At 44.1% G+C, this 13,854-nt stretch overlaps 2 protein-coding genes across 2 annotated transcripts in view; one reads left to right on the forward strand and one right to left on the reverse strand.

Annotated features, from left to right (window-relative positions):
- The window catches only part of zgc:154054 (uncharacterized protein LOC777616 homolog), a 34,566-nt gene extending 28,261 nt beyond the window's left edge, over positions 1–6,305 (forward strand). Inside the window, exons 14-15 of the mRNA XM_038298169.1 lie at positions 1,392–1,504; positions 6,045–6,305. Coding sequence (XP_038154097.1) covers positions 1,392–1,504; positions 6,045–6,062 — 131 coding nt within the window. The 3' untranslated portion in view covers positions 6,063–6,305. The remainder of the gene's footprint in view (positions 1–1,391; positions 1,505–6,044) is intronic.
- Positions 6,306–10,575: 4,270 nt separating this feature from the next.
- On the reverse strand, positions 10,576–13,352 carry mgst2 (microsomal glutathione S-transferase 2). Its single transcript, XM_038298179.1, has 4 exons — positions 13,191–13,352; positions 12,596–12,695; positions 10,953–11,105; positions 10,576–10,875 (listed from the first exon to the last, which is right to left on the reverse strand). The coding sequence occupies exons 1-4, from the start codon at positions 13,249–13,251 to the stop codon at positions 10,746–10,748; spliced, it is 444 nt and encodes a 147-aa protein (XP_038154107.1). The 5' UTR covers positions 13,252–13,352; the 3' UTR covers positions 10,576–10,745.
- Positions 13,353–13,854: the final 502 nt, after the last annotated feature.

The raw sequence follows: 13,854 nt of genomic DNA on the forward strand, positions 1-13,854 counted from the left end.
TCTCTGCTCCCTAGTAGCGGGCCCCTGGGCTGGCCCTCAGTCTCCTGCTGTTCTTCAGGTTCTAGAGGAGTCTCTGCTCCCTAGTAGCGGGCCCCTGGCCTGGCCCTCAGTCTCCTGCTGTTCTTCAGGTTCTAGAGGAGTCTCTGCTCCCTTGTAGCGGGCCCCTGGCCTGGCCCTCAGTCTCCTGCTGTTCTTCAGGTTCTAGAGGAGTCTCTGCTCCCTAGTAGCGGGCCCCTGGCCTGGCCCTCAGTCTCCTGCTGTTCTTCAGGTTCTAGAGGAGTCTCTGCTCCCTAGTAGCGGGCCCCTGGGCTGGCCCTCAGTCTCTTGCTGTTCTCCAGGTTATAGAGGAGTCTCTGCGCCCTAGTAGCGGGCCCCTGGCCTGGCCCTCGGTCTCCTGCTGTTCTTCAGGTTCTAGAGGAGTCTCTGCTCCCTCATAGCGGGCCCCTGGGCTGGCCCTCAGTCTCCTGCTGTTCTTCAGGTTCTAGAGGAGTCTCTGCTCCCTAGTAGCGGGCCCCTGGCCTGGCCCTCGGACTCCTGCTGTTCTAGAGGAGTCTTTGCTCCCTAGTAGCGGGCCCCTGGGCTGGCCCTCAGTCTCACCTTTGAATAATTTGGCTGCCATGATGAGGCTGACAGGAAGTGGACATTTAATGATAAAACGTGATTATGGCAAAATGTGCTACCAACCTGGTTTAAAAAACATCCTTATCAGTCACACAACAGGCTTGATAGGAGGCAGTCGGACTTTGGCTCACCTTTTCACGAGTCTTTGTCTTTCTGTCAGCTCACTCTAAATCAACACATGGTTGGAGAGCTGACGTATTAAAGCAGCATGGAGGTCTATCCTCCATGAGCCGATAGATCTGGGTGAGATCCAGCAGGATCTCAGGAACAAAGACACACCTTTGAAGACCAAGATGTTCAGATGTTGGACAGAGAGGAGGGATGGTTTGAAGGAGGGGTGAATGAAGCCATGTTGGTGAAAGAGAAAAAGATCATAGAGGAGCAGAGAGGGAGGGTTGAGGTTTTTAGCTTCCAAGCATTTCCAGCAAGAAATTCCATCAGACCCCCTCCACAAAAAAAGGCTCCAACAGCTGGGAGAATGACTGGGTCTGTCATTAGCATCTGACTTGTGATGTGCTCAGGAAGATCGTTTCCATGCTGCTTAAAGACTTCAGGGCTTTATCCCAGAGTAAAGCCTCCTGGATGGGCGAGGAAACGTCTTCAGAAACACCGAGCTGGTCCGCCTCATGACCCGGCTGAGCACTGGCTGAGCAGTGTTTGTCTGAAGGGTTTGTAGACAGAAGTCATCAGCTATGTCCAAAGAAAAGCTGTGTTGCCATGGTAACTGTGTAAACACACCACAGACAGTGATCAGGCTGTGTTTGTTTCAGGGGAATTTACCAATGGAGTGGCTGAAGGGGAGATCAAGAAAGCTCTGCAGCCAATCACAGCTCTGCGCCTGGTGGTCCGGTCCGACTCAGACGTCTGGGCTCTTCTCAGTGAGGTCAGTGCTGCTCCTGCCTCTGATCACGTTGGCTCTCTCCTATCGGGGAGGGGTCTTCTCTTGTGCTAATCGTAACTCAGATTAATGTCCCTTTCATTTCCCACCTTTTGTCCTCCTAGCTGTTGTGTCTGCTGCTGACCTTTCCCTGGTTCATCTTTTCCTGCCTGAGCTGTTTGGTTAAAGGAAGAACAGATTTGGAAGGTCCAAAACCTTGCAGATAAAAAATAAACTTCATATAGCTTCATATATTCTTACCTCAGATCAGTCCATATATATGCAGAATTAGCTTTAGCCATTTTGTTTTCTGCAACAAACTAAGCAGCTTTAAGAAGCTCCTTTTTGTCATCATCACGCTGCACCAGAAGCTCATCATGGAGAGCTCTGGCCATGACATTTTAGCTGAATCTGCCTCATGTTTCCTTTTCACTGCTGCAGTGGGAGAAACACCGTCAGAGAGGTGGAGGTTCTCCGGTTTTAGCTGCTAGATTTCACAGGTGGAGCAGCTCAGTTAGGCTGAAACACTTCGGCTGCTTAGAAAATCTGAGGGCCAAATTATTCCATGAATGAAATAATAACAATAAATGTGACTAAAATAAATCAACATTCCATGTAAGCAGTAGATTCAGCATTTATGTTAAATGGTGTCAAGTGTTTATATTAAATGTCCCATTAAATAATGTAAAGTATGTTTAAAATGATGATGTCAATAATTGTCATTTGGAAACTGTTTAGTCTAAAGAGCTTTTCTTTCTAACTATAAAATGCTGCTGGTTCTGTTGGACCAGTCCTGCTCTGGATGATCCAGTTGGTCCAGTCCGTCCCAGTAAAGCTCAGCCAGTCTCTCCTTAGAGTTCAGCGTTTCTCTCCCAGATGCAGACACTAAACTTCTCTTTCTAGAAGTTCCCTGTGCTTCTATGTTCCGCTATTGGTTCAGCTCCATCGGTCTCAGCAGGCTGGTTCTGCTTCTACTGGAGGTTCTTCCTGTTTTCCCTCTCTGTTGCTGCATGCATGCTACGGTTAGGGGTAGGCGTTAGACACACTCTCGATGACCCGCCACCCCCACCCACCCACACACATACACACCCAGTCCGACGACTAGGGCAGCTGGCTGGAGGATCAAAGGCATTGCACGGGCCGGCCGCGTTTGTTGGTATCTCTCAGATCCACAGCCAAACAAGTATTCATATTATAAAACTGAAGATCAGATAAGGGTATATTGGTTAAGTTTTAGGATTATAGAATTAAAATGAAGAGTATTTTTGGTTTAATTCAATCAAGTTATGATTAGTGATTAAAGGTACACTATGCAACCGGTGTTGATTTTCCAGCGAGGCTCCCCCCAGAGGGCGAAAGTAAAAGTGCACTGTCGTAAAAATGCTCAGCTGTTCTCCTGGTTTCTCCGTCAAGCCAGGCGCGGTTGTTTTGAGCTTAGCAGACAGGCGAACGCAACGAATGACTAATGCTGCGTTCACACCGCAGCTGGCGCGACAGAAGCAGCGAGTTTACATGCAAAGTCAATGGTTGACGCGCGTCAAGGCGCAGCAAAAGGTCCCACGGCGCGTTTTGAGCAGCAGGCGCAGCGCGTCTGAGCAGCTGAAGCAGTGCGCGTTTAATCATCTGACGCAGGGAGAGAGACACAGCGCTGATGATCAGAGGCTATGATCTCTCCTCTTAAACAGTTTATTGACGCCTAAATTAACTTAAAATGCAGAAATCTGCCGGCAGAATATATTCGCTTTTATTATCCTGCTGCCTGCAGTTTGGATTATTTAGATGAAAAACACCTACCAGCTGCCGCGGTGAACCGCTGCTGATGAAGGGATCCCTTCTGTCTGCGCACCGCTGGTATGTGGGGGTCTGAGCGGCTCCGACAGAAAAAATATTGAAGGCAGGATAATAATCTGAATGAACTGACTGCACTGATTACGTTTTCAGGTGTATTTTCTCACTTAAACACATATTAAAACTACTTTATTCCCACTGATCACAGCAAATATAGCTGCAAGGCAGAGAAAGGATAGTGAAGCTCCGCCCAACGCGCCTCAGACACACTTTTGCACCGCACAGGCAGAGCAGCAAAGCTGCTTCAGCCGCGCGTCAGAACTAACTGGTACAAGCAGTAAAAATGAAGCAGCAGACGCGATTTTGCTGCTTTTGCTGCGTGAACGTAGCATAACTGCACAAAGATTGCCACTGTGCTAGCAACGAGAATGCTTTTAACTGGGGGTGTAGCAGTTCTCGCCGTAAAGCAAGACTGACTCTCGTGAGACTTCTGAGCCTGTGGGTGCGGGTCGGTGCTCCTGCAGTTGCAAGTGCAGTATTTCCCCCACAGACCACCAGGGCGGCCGAGAATACCTTTGTTCAACCTGAAATGACTCATTTAATCATCCATAACGTTATGGAACACATTAATTAACTGAAAAATGTTGCATAGTGTGCCTTTAAGGTCTGTTGAGTTTTTCAATTTTAAATGGTTAGGGTTTAAGGCTGGGTGACTACCTTGTAAGGTGATAAAAAGATAAATTAAGAGGTTTAAAGGAATTAGAGTCAGGAATTAATTCAGCTGTCTTTAAGATCAGTAGTAATTTGTGGTGGTAAGGTAGTCAAGTTAAGACTTCATCACAAAGGGTTAGATATCACAGCTTAATATCACCTTGGGTTATCTGTTTAGTCCACTGATTTAAGGTTAAGTAAAGAGGAATCGTGGTAACGCATTAAGGACACTGACATATTGGAGTTAGGGATTCAGTCAATTGGGTTAGATTTAAAGGAATTGAGTCAACTGCCTTTACTAATCTTGGTTTATCTTTATATATAAATACTCATAGTATAAATACTATGAGTATTACTAAAAGATTAGGTTTGGGTACGGATCCCATTAATATTAGGGTTAGCAGCTAGCTGTCCTGGTAAGTTGATAAGCACTATGAGTTTCTAAATGGAGTATAAGGGTAATAATACGCTAGGTCTTTTAGAGGTTTAAGAAAAATTGAAGATAATCATATAAATATTATTTTAGATCAATGGAGGAAGCAGAGTCAGGGTAGACCGCCCTGGAATGGGCTAAAAGTTGACCCCCGCCGTTCTGGCATGTAAACTCCGCCTCCTCCACTCCCTGCAGATGTAAACCAAGGGAAGAGAGGTAGGTAGAGGGAAACGTTTCTTAGAACTTCATTTTTGAGGCTAATATTGGTATGAATGTATTATTTAAAGGTAAAGATTTCAAAACTTTAGTGTTGTTGATAAACCCTTTATTGAAATGTAAGATACGGTGTATAGAGATTTTATAGGGAGTCAAGAATTAAGTAAACTGCCTTTAGGATCAGTAGTTATCTTCCTTTCAAAAGATAAAATATTAAAGTTTAACATTTGGTTTGTCAACCTTGGATTATCTTTTAGTCCACTGACTTTAGGTTAAGAAAAGGGTAATCCTGGTAAGGTATTAAGTCCACTGACACTGGTTAGATTCCATGATAAAGTCCGCATCAGGTGTTCAAAATTATAAATATTTAATGGTTAGGCATGGATTTCAATGACATGATAAAAAGGTAATTAGATTAAGGTATTTTAAAGGTTTTAGAGTCAGAAATTAACTCAACTACCTTTAGGATCAGTAGCTATCTGCCATGGTGAGGTAGTCATGTTCAGACTTAGGGTTAGGGTGAGGGGTTTTAAGGGTTAGGGGTTTTAGGGGCAGGGGTTTTAGGGTTATGGGGTTTTAGGGTCTGGGGTTTTAGGGTCTGGGGTTTTAGGGTTATGGGGTTTTAGGGGCAGGGGTTTGAGGGTTATGGGGTTTTAGGGCCAGGGCTTTTAGGGTCAGGGCTTTTAGGGTCAGGGGTTTTAGGGGCAGGGGTTTAGGGTTATGGGGTTTTAGGGTCTGGGGTTTTAGGGTTATGGGGTTTTAGGGGCAGGGGTTTTAGGGTTATGGGGTTTTAGGGTTATGGGGTTTTAGGGTTATGGGGTTTTAGGGGCAGTGGTTTTAAGGGTTAGGGGTTTTAGGGGCAGGGGTTTTAAGGGCAGGGGTTTTAGGGGCAGGGGTTTTAGGGTTATGGGGTTTTAGGGTCTGGGGTTTTAGGGTTATGGGGTTTTAGGGGCAGGGGTTTTAGGGTTATGGGGTTTTAGGGCCAGGGCTTTTAGGGTCAGGGCTTTTAGGGTCAGGGGTTTTAGGGGCAGGGGTTTTAGGGTTATGGGGTTTTAGGGTTATGGGGTTTTAGGGTCTGGGGTTTTAGGGTTATGGGGTTTTAGGGGCAGGGGTTTTAAGGGCAGGGGTTTTAAGGGCAGGGGTTTTAGGGGCAGGGGTTTTAGGGTTATGGGGTTTTAGGGGCAGGGGTTTTAGGGTTATGGGGTTTTAGGGGCAGGGGTTTTAAGGGCAGGGGTTTTAGGGTTATGGGGTTTTAGGGTTATGGGGTTTTAGGGTCAGGGGTTTTAGGGTCAGGGGTTTTAGGGCCATGGGTTAGAAGGCGGCTGGTTGTGGACCTATGATGTGGTCGAATGGAAATGTGAAGATGATATGATTAAAGCTTCTTCTTCTGTCTGTCAGGCTTACATTAAATTCTGAAGAGTTCAGAAGATCCTCTCCTCAGGCGCATGGCGCCCTCTGCTGGACCAGGATTTTAACTACAGGATTCTCTTCTACGGGCCAGAGATGGAGGAGCTTCAGAGATCTTCCTGATGTTTGGTGTGGATGAGGAGCTTATAGCTGGCTGAATGTGGACCGCATGGTTTCCCCCAAAAGAACCAGTCAGATCCAGTTTGAAGTGGGGCTGTAGATTTGCGTTAATAAACTGTTTAGAATATCACACCAAGTGTCTGGTTTCATTTCCTCAGGCTGTTCCCGATCCACCTTTGTTTGGCTGAGTTCCTTCATCAACATCAGCAGCTCACAGGGATCCAGTTCAGTGACCCAGAAAGTCCTGGAAACCATGGAGACAGATCAGCAACCCACCCTCCAGGTGTTGGATTGTAGTTTTTTGACAGCACAATGCAACGCTACAATGCAGCTATAGAGTTCATTCCTTCCCGCTATCGTTTCAAACCCCCTCCCTGATGTAGGGGACAAAACATCTCTCCTTGGCAGCCAAGCCAACAATTGACCTTAACAGCCCCCCTTTCAGAGGGATAGAGCAGTATCTAGCATTGCAGGCTAACAAAGAACCCAAAATGAATCCAATTCCTAAGGGGTGGACTCGTTCGTCTGTTTCTATTTGCATGTTTTCTGAACTAAAACAAGGCTTTGTTGGGCTGCTGGATAAAACCTGGAACTCAACGCTATGTCTGACATTTTGAATTGAAAAAGTTTCCTGGATGGAAGAGAAACGTCTTCAAACATGGGAAAAAAAAGTCCAGTGGTTTGTTTTTCCTTTTTTTTGAATGACTCTGACCTGGATGACTGAGAATCTTCATCAGCAAGTTCCCATTGATTTTGAGTCAGTGATTCACATAACATAGAAGCTATTGAAGAAAAATACTAAAAATAATTAAAGACATAAAAAAGACTTCAATGAAAAAGATGTGCCTCATTTATATCATCTAGTAGAGAGATTTACCATTGGTTTTGTTTCAGTTGGCCACAAGACAAGGAATTTATTTTTATTTCTTCAGAATGTTTGATTAAAAAATGTGTTGATGGTCCCTAAAAGAACCGCCGCCGGTCAGAAGAGGGAGCAGCAGAGAGCGCCCGAAGTCTGAGCTCCAGAATCGGGTCGACCGTGAGACTAGCCGCAGTGTGCCACGGAGCTTGAATATCTGGCTGCTCACCAACTTCCCTGAAGAAATCCACCGCATATTTCTGGAACAGCCTTCGAGTTCACAAAGTTGTTGTTCTCCATAGATCCCATCCTGCTGAGTCCTTTCTGTATTTTGGCATTTTTAAAGCCCAAAATTCTGCAGGCAACTGTTTGGATAGCTCAGTGACGGCACTACACCGGAAAAACGATCTAGAAATAAGTAAAAGTTTCTTAAATTAAGTGTATTTACATTTAATTTGAGTAGGTAAATACAGTGGGGCAAAAAAGTATTTAGTCAGCCACCAATAGTGCAAATTCTCCCACTCAAAAAGATGAGAGAGGCCGGTAATTTTCATCATAGATATACCTCAACTATGAGGGATACAAAATGAGAAAAAAAAATCCAGAAAATCTGATTTTTAAATAATTTATTTGCAAAATATGGTGGAAAATAAGTATTTGGTCAGTTACAAACAAGCAAGATTCCTGGCTCTCACAGACCTGTAACTTCTTCTGTAAGAGGCTCCTCTGTCCTCCACTCGTTACCTTCATTAATGGCACCTGTTTGAACCCGTTATCAGTATAAAAGACACCTGTCCACAACCTCAAACAGTCACACTCTAAACTCCACCATGGCCAAAACTAGAGAGCTGTCAAAGGACACCCGAAAACAAAATTATAGACCTGCACCAGGCTGGGAAGTCTGAATCTGCAATAGGTAAACAGCTTGGTGTGAAGAAATCAACTGTGGGATCAATTATTAGAAAATGGAAAACATACAAGACCACTGATAATCTTCCTCGATCTGGGGCTCCACGCAAGATCTCACCCCGTGGGGTCAAAATGATCACAAGAACGGTGAGTAAAAATCCCAGAACCACACGGGGGGACATAGTGAATGACCTGCAGAGAGCAGGGACCAAAGTAACAAAGGCTACCATCAGTAACACACTACGCCGCCAGGGACTCAAATCCTGCAGTGCCAGACGTGTCCCCCTGCTTAAGCCAGTACATGTCAAGGCCCGTCTCAAGTTTGCTAGAGAGCATTTGGATGATCCAGACGATGACTGGGAGAATATCATATGGTCAGATGAAACCAAAATAGAACTTTTTGGTAAAAACTCTACTCGTCGTGTTTGGAGGAGAGAGAATGCTGAGTTGCATCCAAAGAACACCATACCTACAGTGAAGCATGGGGGTGGAAACATCATGCTTTGGGGCTGTTTTTCTGCTAAGGGACCAGGACGACTGATCCGTGTGAAGGAAAGAATGAATGGGGCCATGTATCGTCAAATTTTGAGTGAAAACCTCCTTCCATCAGCAAGGGCATTGAAGATGAAACGTGGCTGGGTCTTTCAGCATGACAATGATCCCAAACACACCGCCCGGGTAACGAAGGAGTGGCTTCGTAACAAGCATTTCAAGGTCCTGGAGTGGCCTAGCTAGTCTCCAGATCTCAACCACATAGAAAATCTTTGGAGGGAGTTGAAAGTCCGTGTTGCCCAGCGACAGCCCCAGAACATCACTGCTCTAGAGGAGATCTGCATGGAGGAATGGGCCAAAATACCAGCAACAGTGTGTGAAAACCTTGTGAAGACTTACAGAAAACCTTTGATCTCTCTCATTGCCAACAAAGGGTATATACCAAAGTATTGAGATGAACTTTTGTTATTGACCAAATACTTATTTTCCACCATATTTTGCAAATAAATTCTTTAAAAATCAGACAATGTGATTTTCTGGATTTTTTTTTCTCATTTTGTCTCTCATAGTTGAGGTATATCTATGATGAAAATTACCGGCCTCTCTCATCTTTTTAAGTGGGAGAACCTGCACTATTGGTGGCTGACTAAATACTTTTTTGCCCCACTGTAAGGTAGTTTTCCAATGGAATGAGTATTTTTAATCTTAAAATAAGAAAATTAGATAATATGCACTTGAAATAAGGCAATGCAATTGTGTTTTCTTATTTTAAGTGTAAATTGTCATGTTCCATTGGCAAAATGTCTCTTTTAGCTCCTCAATCCAAGAACAAATGCACTTATTTTAGGAAAAAATGACTTATCTAGATTTAGATTTTTTTCAGTGTAGGGGGCTATTTCATTATTTCAAAAAATGTCAAATGTGGTTACCTTTGACATATGTTGATTGTAATGCTGGATGTGTGACTCTAAATAATGAATCAGGTGAGGTCATTTGAGAGATCTCACAATGCATTTTGACTTTCCAAAATGTAAATGAAGATCCCTTGAATGGTTATTTTCAGCAGTCATAATACCCGATATCTTCAATTATTATTCAGGGTAGTCGAAATGTATTTTTTCCCAGTCGAAACTTTTTCTTTGACATGGTAAAGTAACTATGGACAGTCAGAGGAAGTTGATTTTATGATAAAAGGGCCTGCCATACCTAACGTTTATTTGCCAAATCATTATTTTCTTTCAAGATATCTGCAATTTACTTCCCACTAGTCAAATCCTGCTTTAAGATATCTTAAAATACCTTAGAGATATCTTGAATAAGAAGGTAATTTGATACATTTTTTAATGAATTTAATTAATGAACAAAGTGTGATATCTGATGATATTCAGACTAGTCAGATTGAATTAGAGATATCTGAGAATAGGATTTTTTATAGTCTAAATATAGATTCAGATATATTAACTATGTCTAGTCAAAAACCGATTCAAGATATCTTGAATGTAAGTGTGGTAAAGCCAATTTTTTGATAACATGGCCTGCCATACTCCCTGTCCAACAAGTGGGACCATAGCTATGGGACATTAGAGTGACACTAGATAGTGAAGGGTTAGTGGTTAGGGGGTCAGCTAGCTTAGCTTAGGTTTATCTTTGTTTTTGTTTATACCACTGCCTGCTGTGTCGGCGTATGAAGCAGGAATCATGGTCCATGGCAGGACTTTCTATCATGAATGAAATTATTTCAAAAGCACCAAAATCCTCTAACATTTCTACGTTTTTCAGCTTTAATGAAGCTTCCTGCCTTATCTTTGATTTTTCTCAGCCTCGTATTTCCTACAGTATTATATGAGCAGCACTCTCTGCGGTTTCAGTCTAAACATTCATCATTACTGATAACAGAGTATTTCATTTAATCCTAATCTGGTCAGTTTTTTCAGTTTTTCAATCAGTGGATTAATTATTCACATGGTGACGTTTCTCCATCATTCTTTTTCTGATTATCGCCGTAGCTTCTCTGTTTCCGATTTCCAAAGACATATAATACCATTGTTGATCTTTCAGCCATTTTGGCTGCTCCCTCGTTTCCTTGGATACCAACATGTCCCGGTATGGAGCCCATCCTCACATCCACACAGAGCCTCTGGGAGCCAAAAACATCCACTTTTATTTTTAGAGCACATTTACAGCCACCTCAGCTGATGTTTGGAGAAACGCTGAAGCGTCTTAGAATGACCATTAATACCCAAACACTTTATCCACGAGGAGAACCCGGGATGGGTCAGACCGGGCCCGGCAGAGTCAGGCCGGACCGGGCATCACAGCAGGCTTTGCAGTCCTCCTCCATTCATGTGGAAGTACTGGTCCAGTATCCTGGCTGCCACTCCAGTCAGAGCCAGAAGGGACAGCGTGAAGAGTGCGGCCAGGGTCAGATAGAAGCCCGGTAACCTGCAAGCAGACAGAACTCATCAGCAGGATCTGACCTGTTGCTGGTTCTTCCAGGACGGCTAAGGAGGCCAGAGAACCTTTTCCTGGTGGACTTGATGTAGCCGTTGAAGTAGATCTGCCGGGCCACCATATAGAGCAGACCTGTTCCTGCAGCTGCCGCCTCGTTGAAGAAAATCCCGCAGGTCCAGAGTGTGACCAGGAACAAGGGGTAGAACTCCACACAGTTCTGACTGCAAACACACAAAGCTGCCGGTGGAACATCTACAGCTGCATCAAACAACAAACCAGCACAGAGAGGAACGCCTTCATATGAAGAACATCCATGATGCTCCAGCCTGTCCAGCACCTGCCACCTCCTCCCTAACCTTCTGTTCTGGCCCTTGGTCTCCATGGTAACGATTGACCTCTACAAACCTCAGAGGTCACAAACAAATGGCCTTGTTTATACAGACAGGCTTAGCGAAAAACTCCACTAGACTTTGTTCACAGGGATTAAAGTTTTTAAAAAATTAAAAAGTTTTGTCTTTTTTTTATTTTTGGGTTAAAATCCACTTTTGTGGTCATAAGATAATCTCACAGAGACAAAGAGAGTGTCACTGAGAGGAGACAGTTCAGCAGCTGTTGGTCAGGATCGGACCAAGCTCAGAAACCAACGATAGTCAGGAACCAACGGAGGTCAAGAACAAAGTTCAGGAACTGATGCCGATCAGGAAGTGAAGAAGGTCAGGAACAAACACAGGTCAGGAACCATCAGAGGCGAGGAACCGACAAAACCCAGAAACCAATGATGGTCAAGCACCGACAAAGCTCATGAACCGAGGCAGGTCTGGAACCAACAGAGGACAGAAACTGACTGTTAGGAAGCAACAGAGGACATAATCCAAAGACGGTCAGGAACCAACACAGGTGCTGTAAATTTGCCCATTGTGGGACAATTAAATAAAGAGATTTTCTATTGTATTCTATTCTATTCTAGGCTAGAAAGAAAGTAAATCTAAACAATGTGTGTATAAAAAATATATCTGCAAAATCTCTAATATTCAACAACAAAAAATACTTAATTAAGCATATTGTACAAAACAGCAATAAAAAATAAAATCCTATCAGATTTATAGTCCCCACCCTGCAGATATATTAGAATCTGTCCTTAAATTCCAGCCAAACTCATTTACACAGTAACAGATAAAAACCTTTAGATAAATTAAACATTACCGCCACATATCTGACTCTATAACCATTAAAACAACTATTTTCATTCATTTCAGAAGGAACTATTCAGAGTTGTTTTATTAAACTGAACTTCATAAATATTCACCACTGTTCTGCACCAAGCACCGTTTCAGATAACGGAGCAGCCGTTTGCTTGGTCTCGCAATGAATCCTGGGATATCCAAGGACAATGAGGATACTTCTGAGGACGCAGCCCATAAATTTGAAAAGAGCCATTGACTTGGAAGTTTTTTTCACAGCGACATCACAAGTCACAAGCCAGTGACGGCGCTCTAAAAGTCAACTAAAGAGATGCGAATGCATCCTCTGCTGCAGCCACTCTTCCTACAACCACTGCTTCCTCCTCACCTGGATCATCTGCTTCACTGCCTCTTTATTAGACAGGCTGACCTCCGCCACGCCAGCAGGGTTTTAGAAAGCCATAATGAAAAGGTTTCTGAAAAAGTGCATCCCAAAAAGGGAAACAGAATATATCAGACGGCAGACTTACTGAGCACGAAAAGTCCGTTCAAACTCCGGAGGACCCGACACGGCAGGGGGCATGATTTTATGAGCCATCCTGGACCATCCCACTCTGCGGGCCAGGTACCCTGGAGACAGAGCACAGCTTTAGAGGGAGTCAGAGGAAGGAGGAGGTGGATGTTAGATGTAGAGCTAAAGGTTAGAAGCTTGGAGACGTTTCACACCCTGAACACTCTCAGCCGATGGAGGCGGTATGCACAGGGAAACACAGTGGTGGCATCATCATCATGTGGGCAGCAGCCAACCAGAGATATGGCCTATCAGTGACGCCCAGTGAATGAATCCACGTTAGAGGGAAACTATTATAGACTGAGAGCAACGGGAGGCTGGAGGCCCAAACAGAAACCAGCAGAAGTTCTGCTCTGGATCATCTGACAGAACTCCTCACCTTCTTCTAGAAGACCTGCAAGGTCAAACGTAGCAGCAGCGGAGCTGAACACATCTAGAGAACATTTCTAGAAGGAGAAAACGCCCAGAAAAGGAGGAGGCATTCAGCCCACAGGGACTGCCAAATGGACCTTGGCTGTCCATCAGGACAGACCAGAACCAGTACAGGAACTCACCCATATGGAAGGCAGACAGAAGGCTCACGGCAGCCAGGAGGACCGGCGCTTCTGGAGCCATGTTCCACAGCCAGCTTTACCAAAGTATTAGAGGAGAAGACGTGTCTGTACAGCTCTGCTCCACCCCACGCCTGCAGGACATGGGCTGGATTCTCCATCAGAACCTTCTTCTTCTTCCTGGGCACATTTAGTGCACTGCTGCCCTCCTCAGGTCATAAAATATAAATAACACTCATATACTTCCCAACATAATCCACATTCTTTTAAAACAACCAAAGTATTTCTCTCTTTTAGGGAAGCTCCATGTCCTGAAATGACTTTTAATGTGAAGAAATTGCATTCCAGATCAGTCAATGCCCTAAAAATAATCCTTCTAGATTCTGAGTATGGAGGACAACATTTAGCATGTTAATGTCTTTCCATAGTGGCCATTTTATTTCCATCCAGCATAAGCTGGGAGCCACAGAAAACTCCTCTCTTCCCAGTTTAAAACGCATCAAATGTCACTAATTACAGCTGCTCATCTCTTTATCTATTTTCTGAATCTCTATGTCCAAGTGGCTCATCCATCATATTTCCAAGGATCTTAAATGACTTGATGCTTTCTACATGTTCACCATACAGAGTGAGCTGCTGCTCACCTTTTCCTTCCCAGAACCACTAA

The sequence above is a fragment of the Cyprinodon tularosa genome, unplaced genomic scaffold (genome assembly GCF_016077235.1).
Source record: "Cyprinodon tularosa strain WSP-4 unplaced genomic scaffold, ASM1607723v1 ctg1108, whole genome shotgun sequence".
NCBI lineage: Eukaryota > Metazoa > Chordata > Actinopteri > Cyprinodontiformes > Cyprinodontidae > Cyprinodon > Cyprinodon tularosa.

Excerpts from the sequence above, each read along its gene's own strand:
- mgst2 (XM_038298179.1), bottom strand. The coding sequence starts at position 13,251 with ATGGCTCCAGAAGCGCCGGTCCTCCTGGCTGCCGTGAGCCTTCTGTCT. Across the intron at positions 11,106-12,595 it reads GAACGGACTTTTCGTGCTCA|TCAGAACTGTGTGGAGTTCT; the intron begins GTAAGTCTGCCG and ends GTGTGTTTGCAG. Across the intron at positions 10,876-10,952 it reads ATCAAGTCCACCAGGAAAAG|GTTACCGGGCTTCTATCTGA; the intron begins GTTCTCTGGCCT and ends GTCTGCTTGCAG.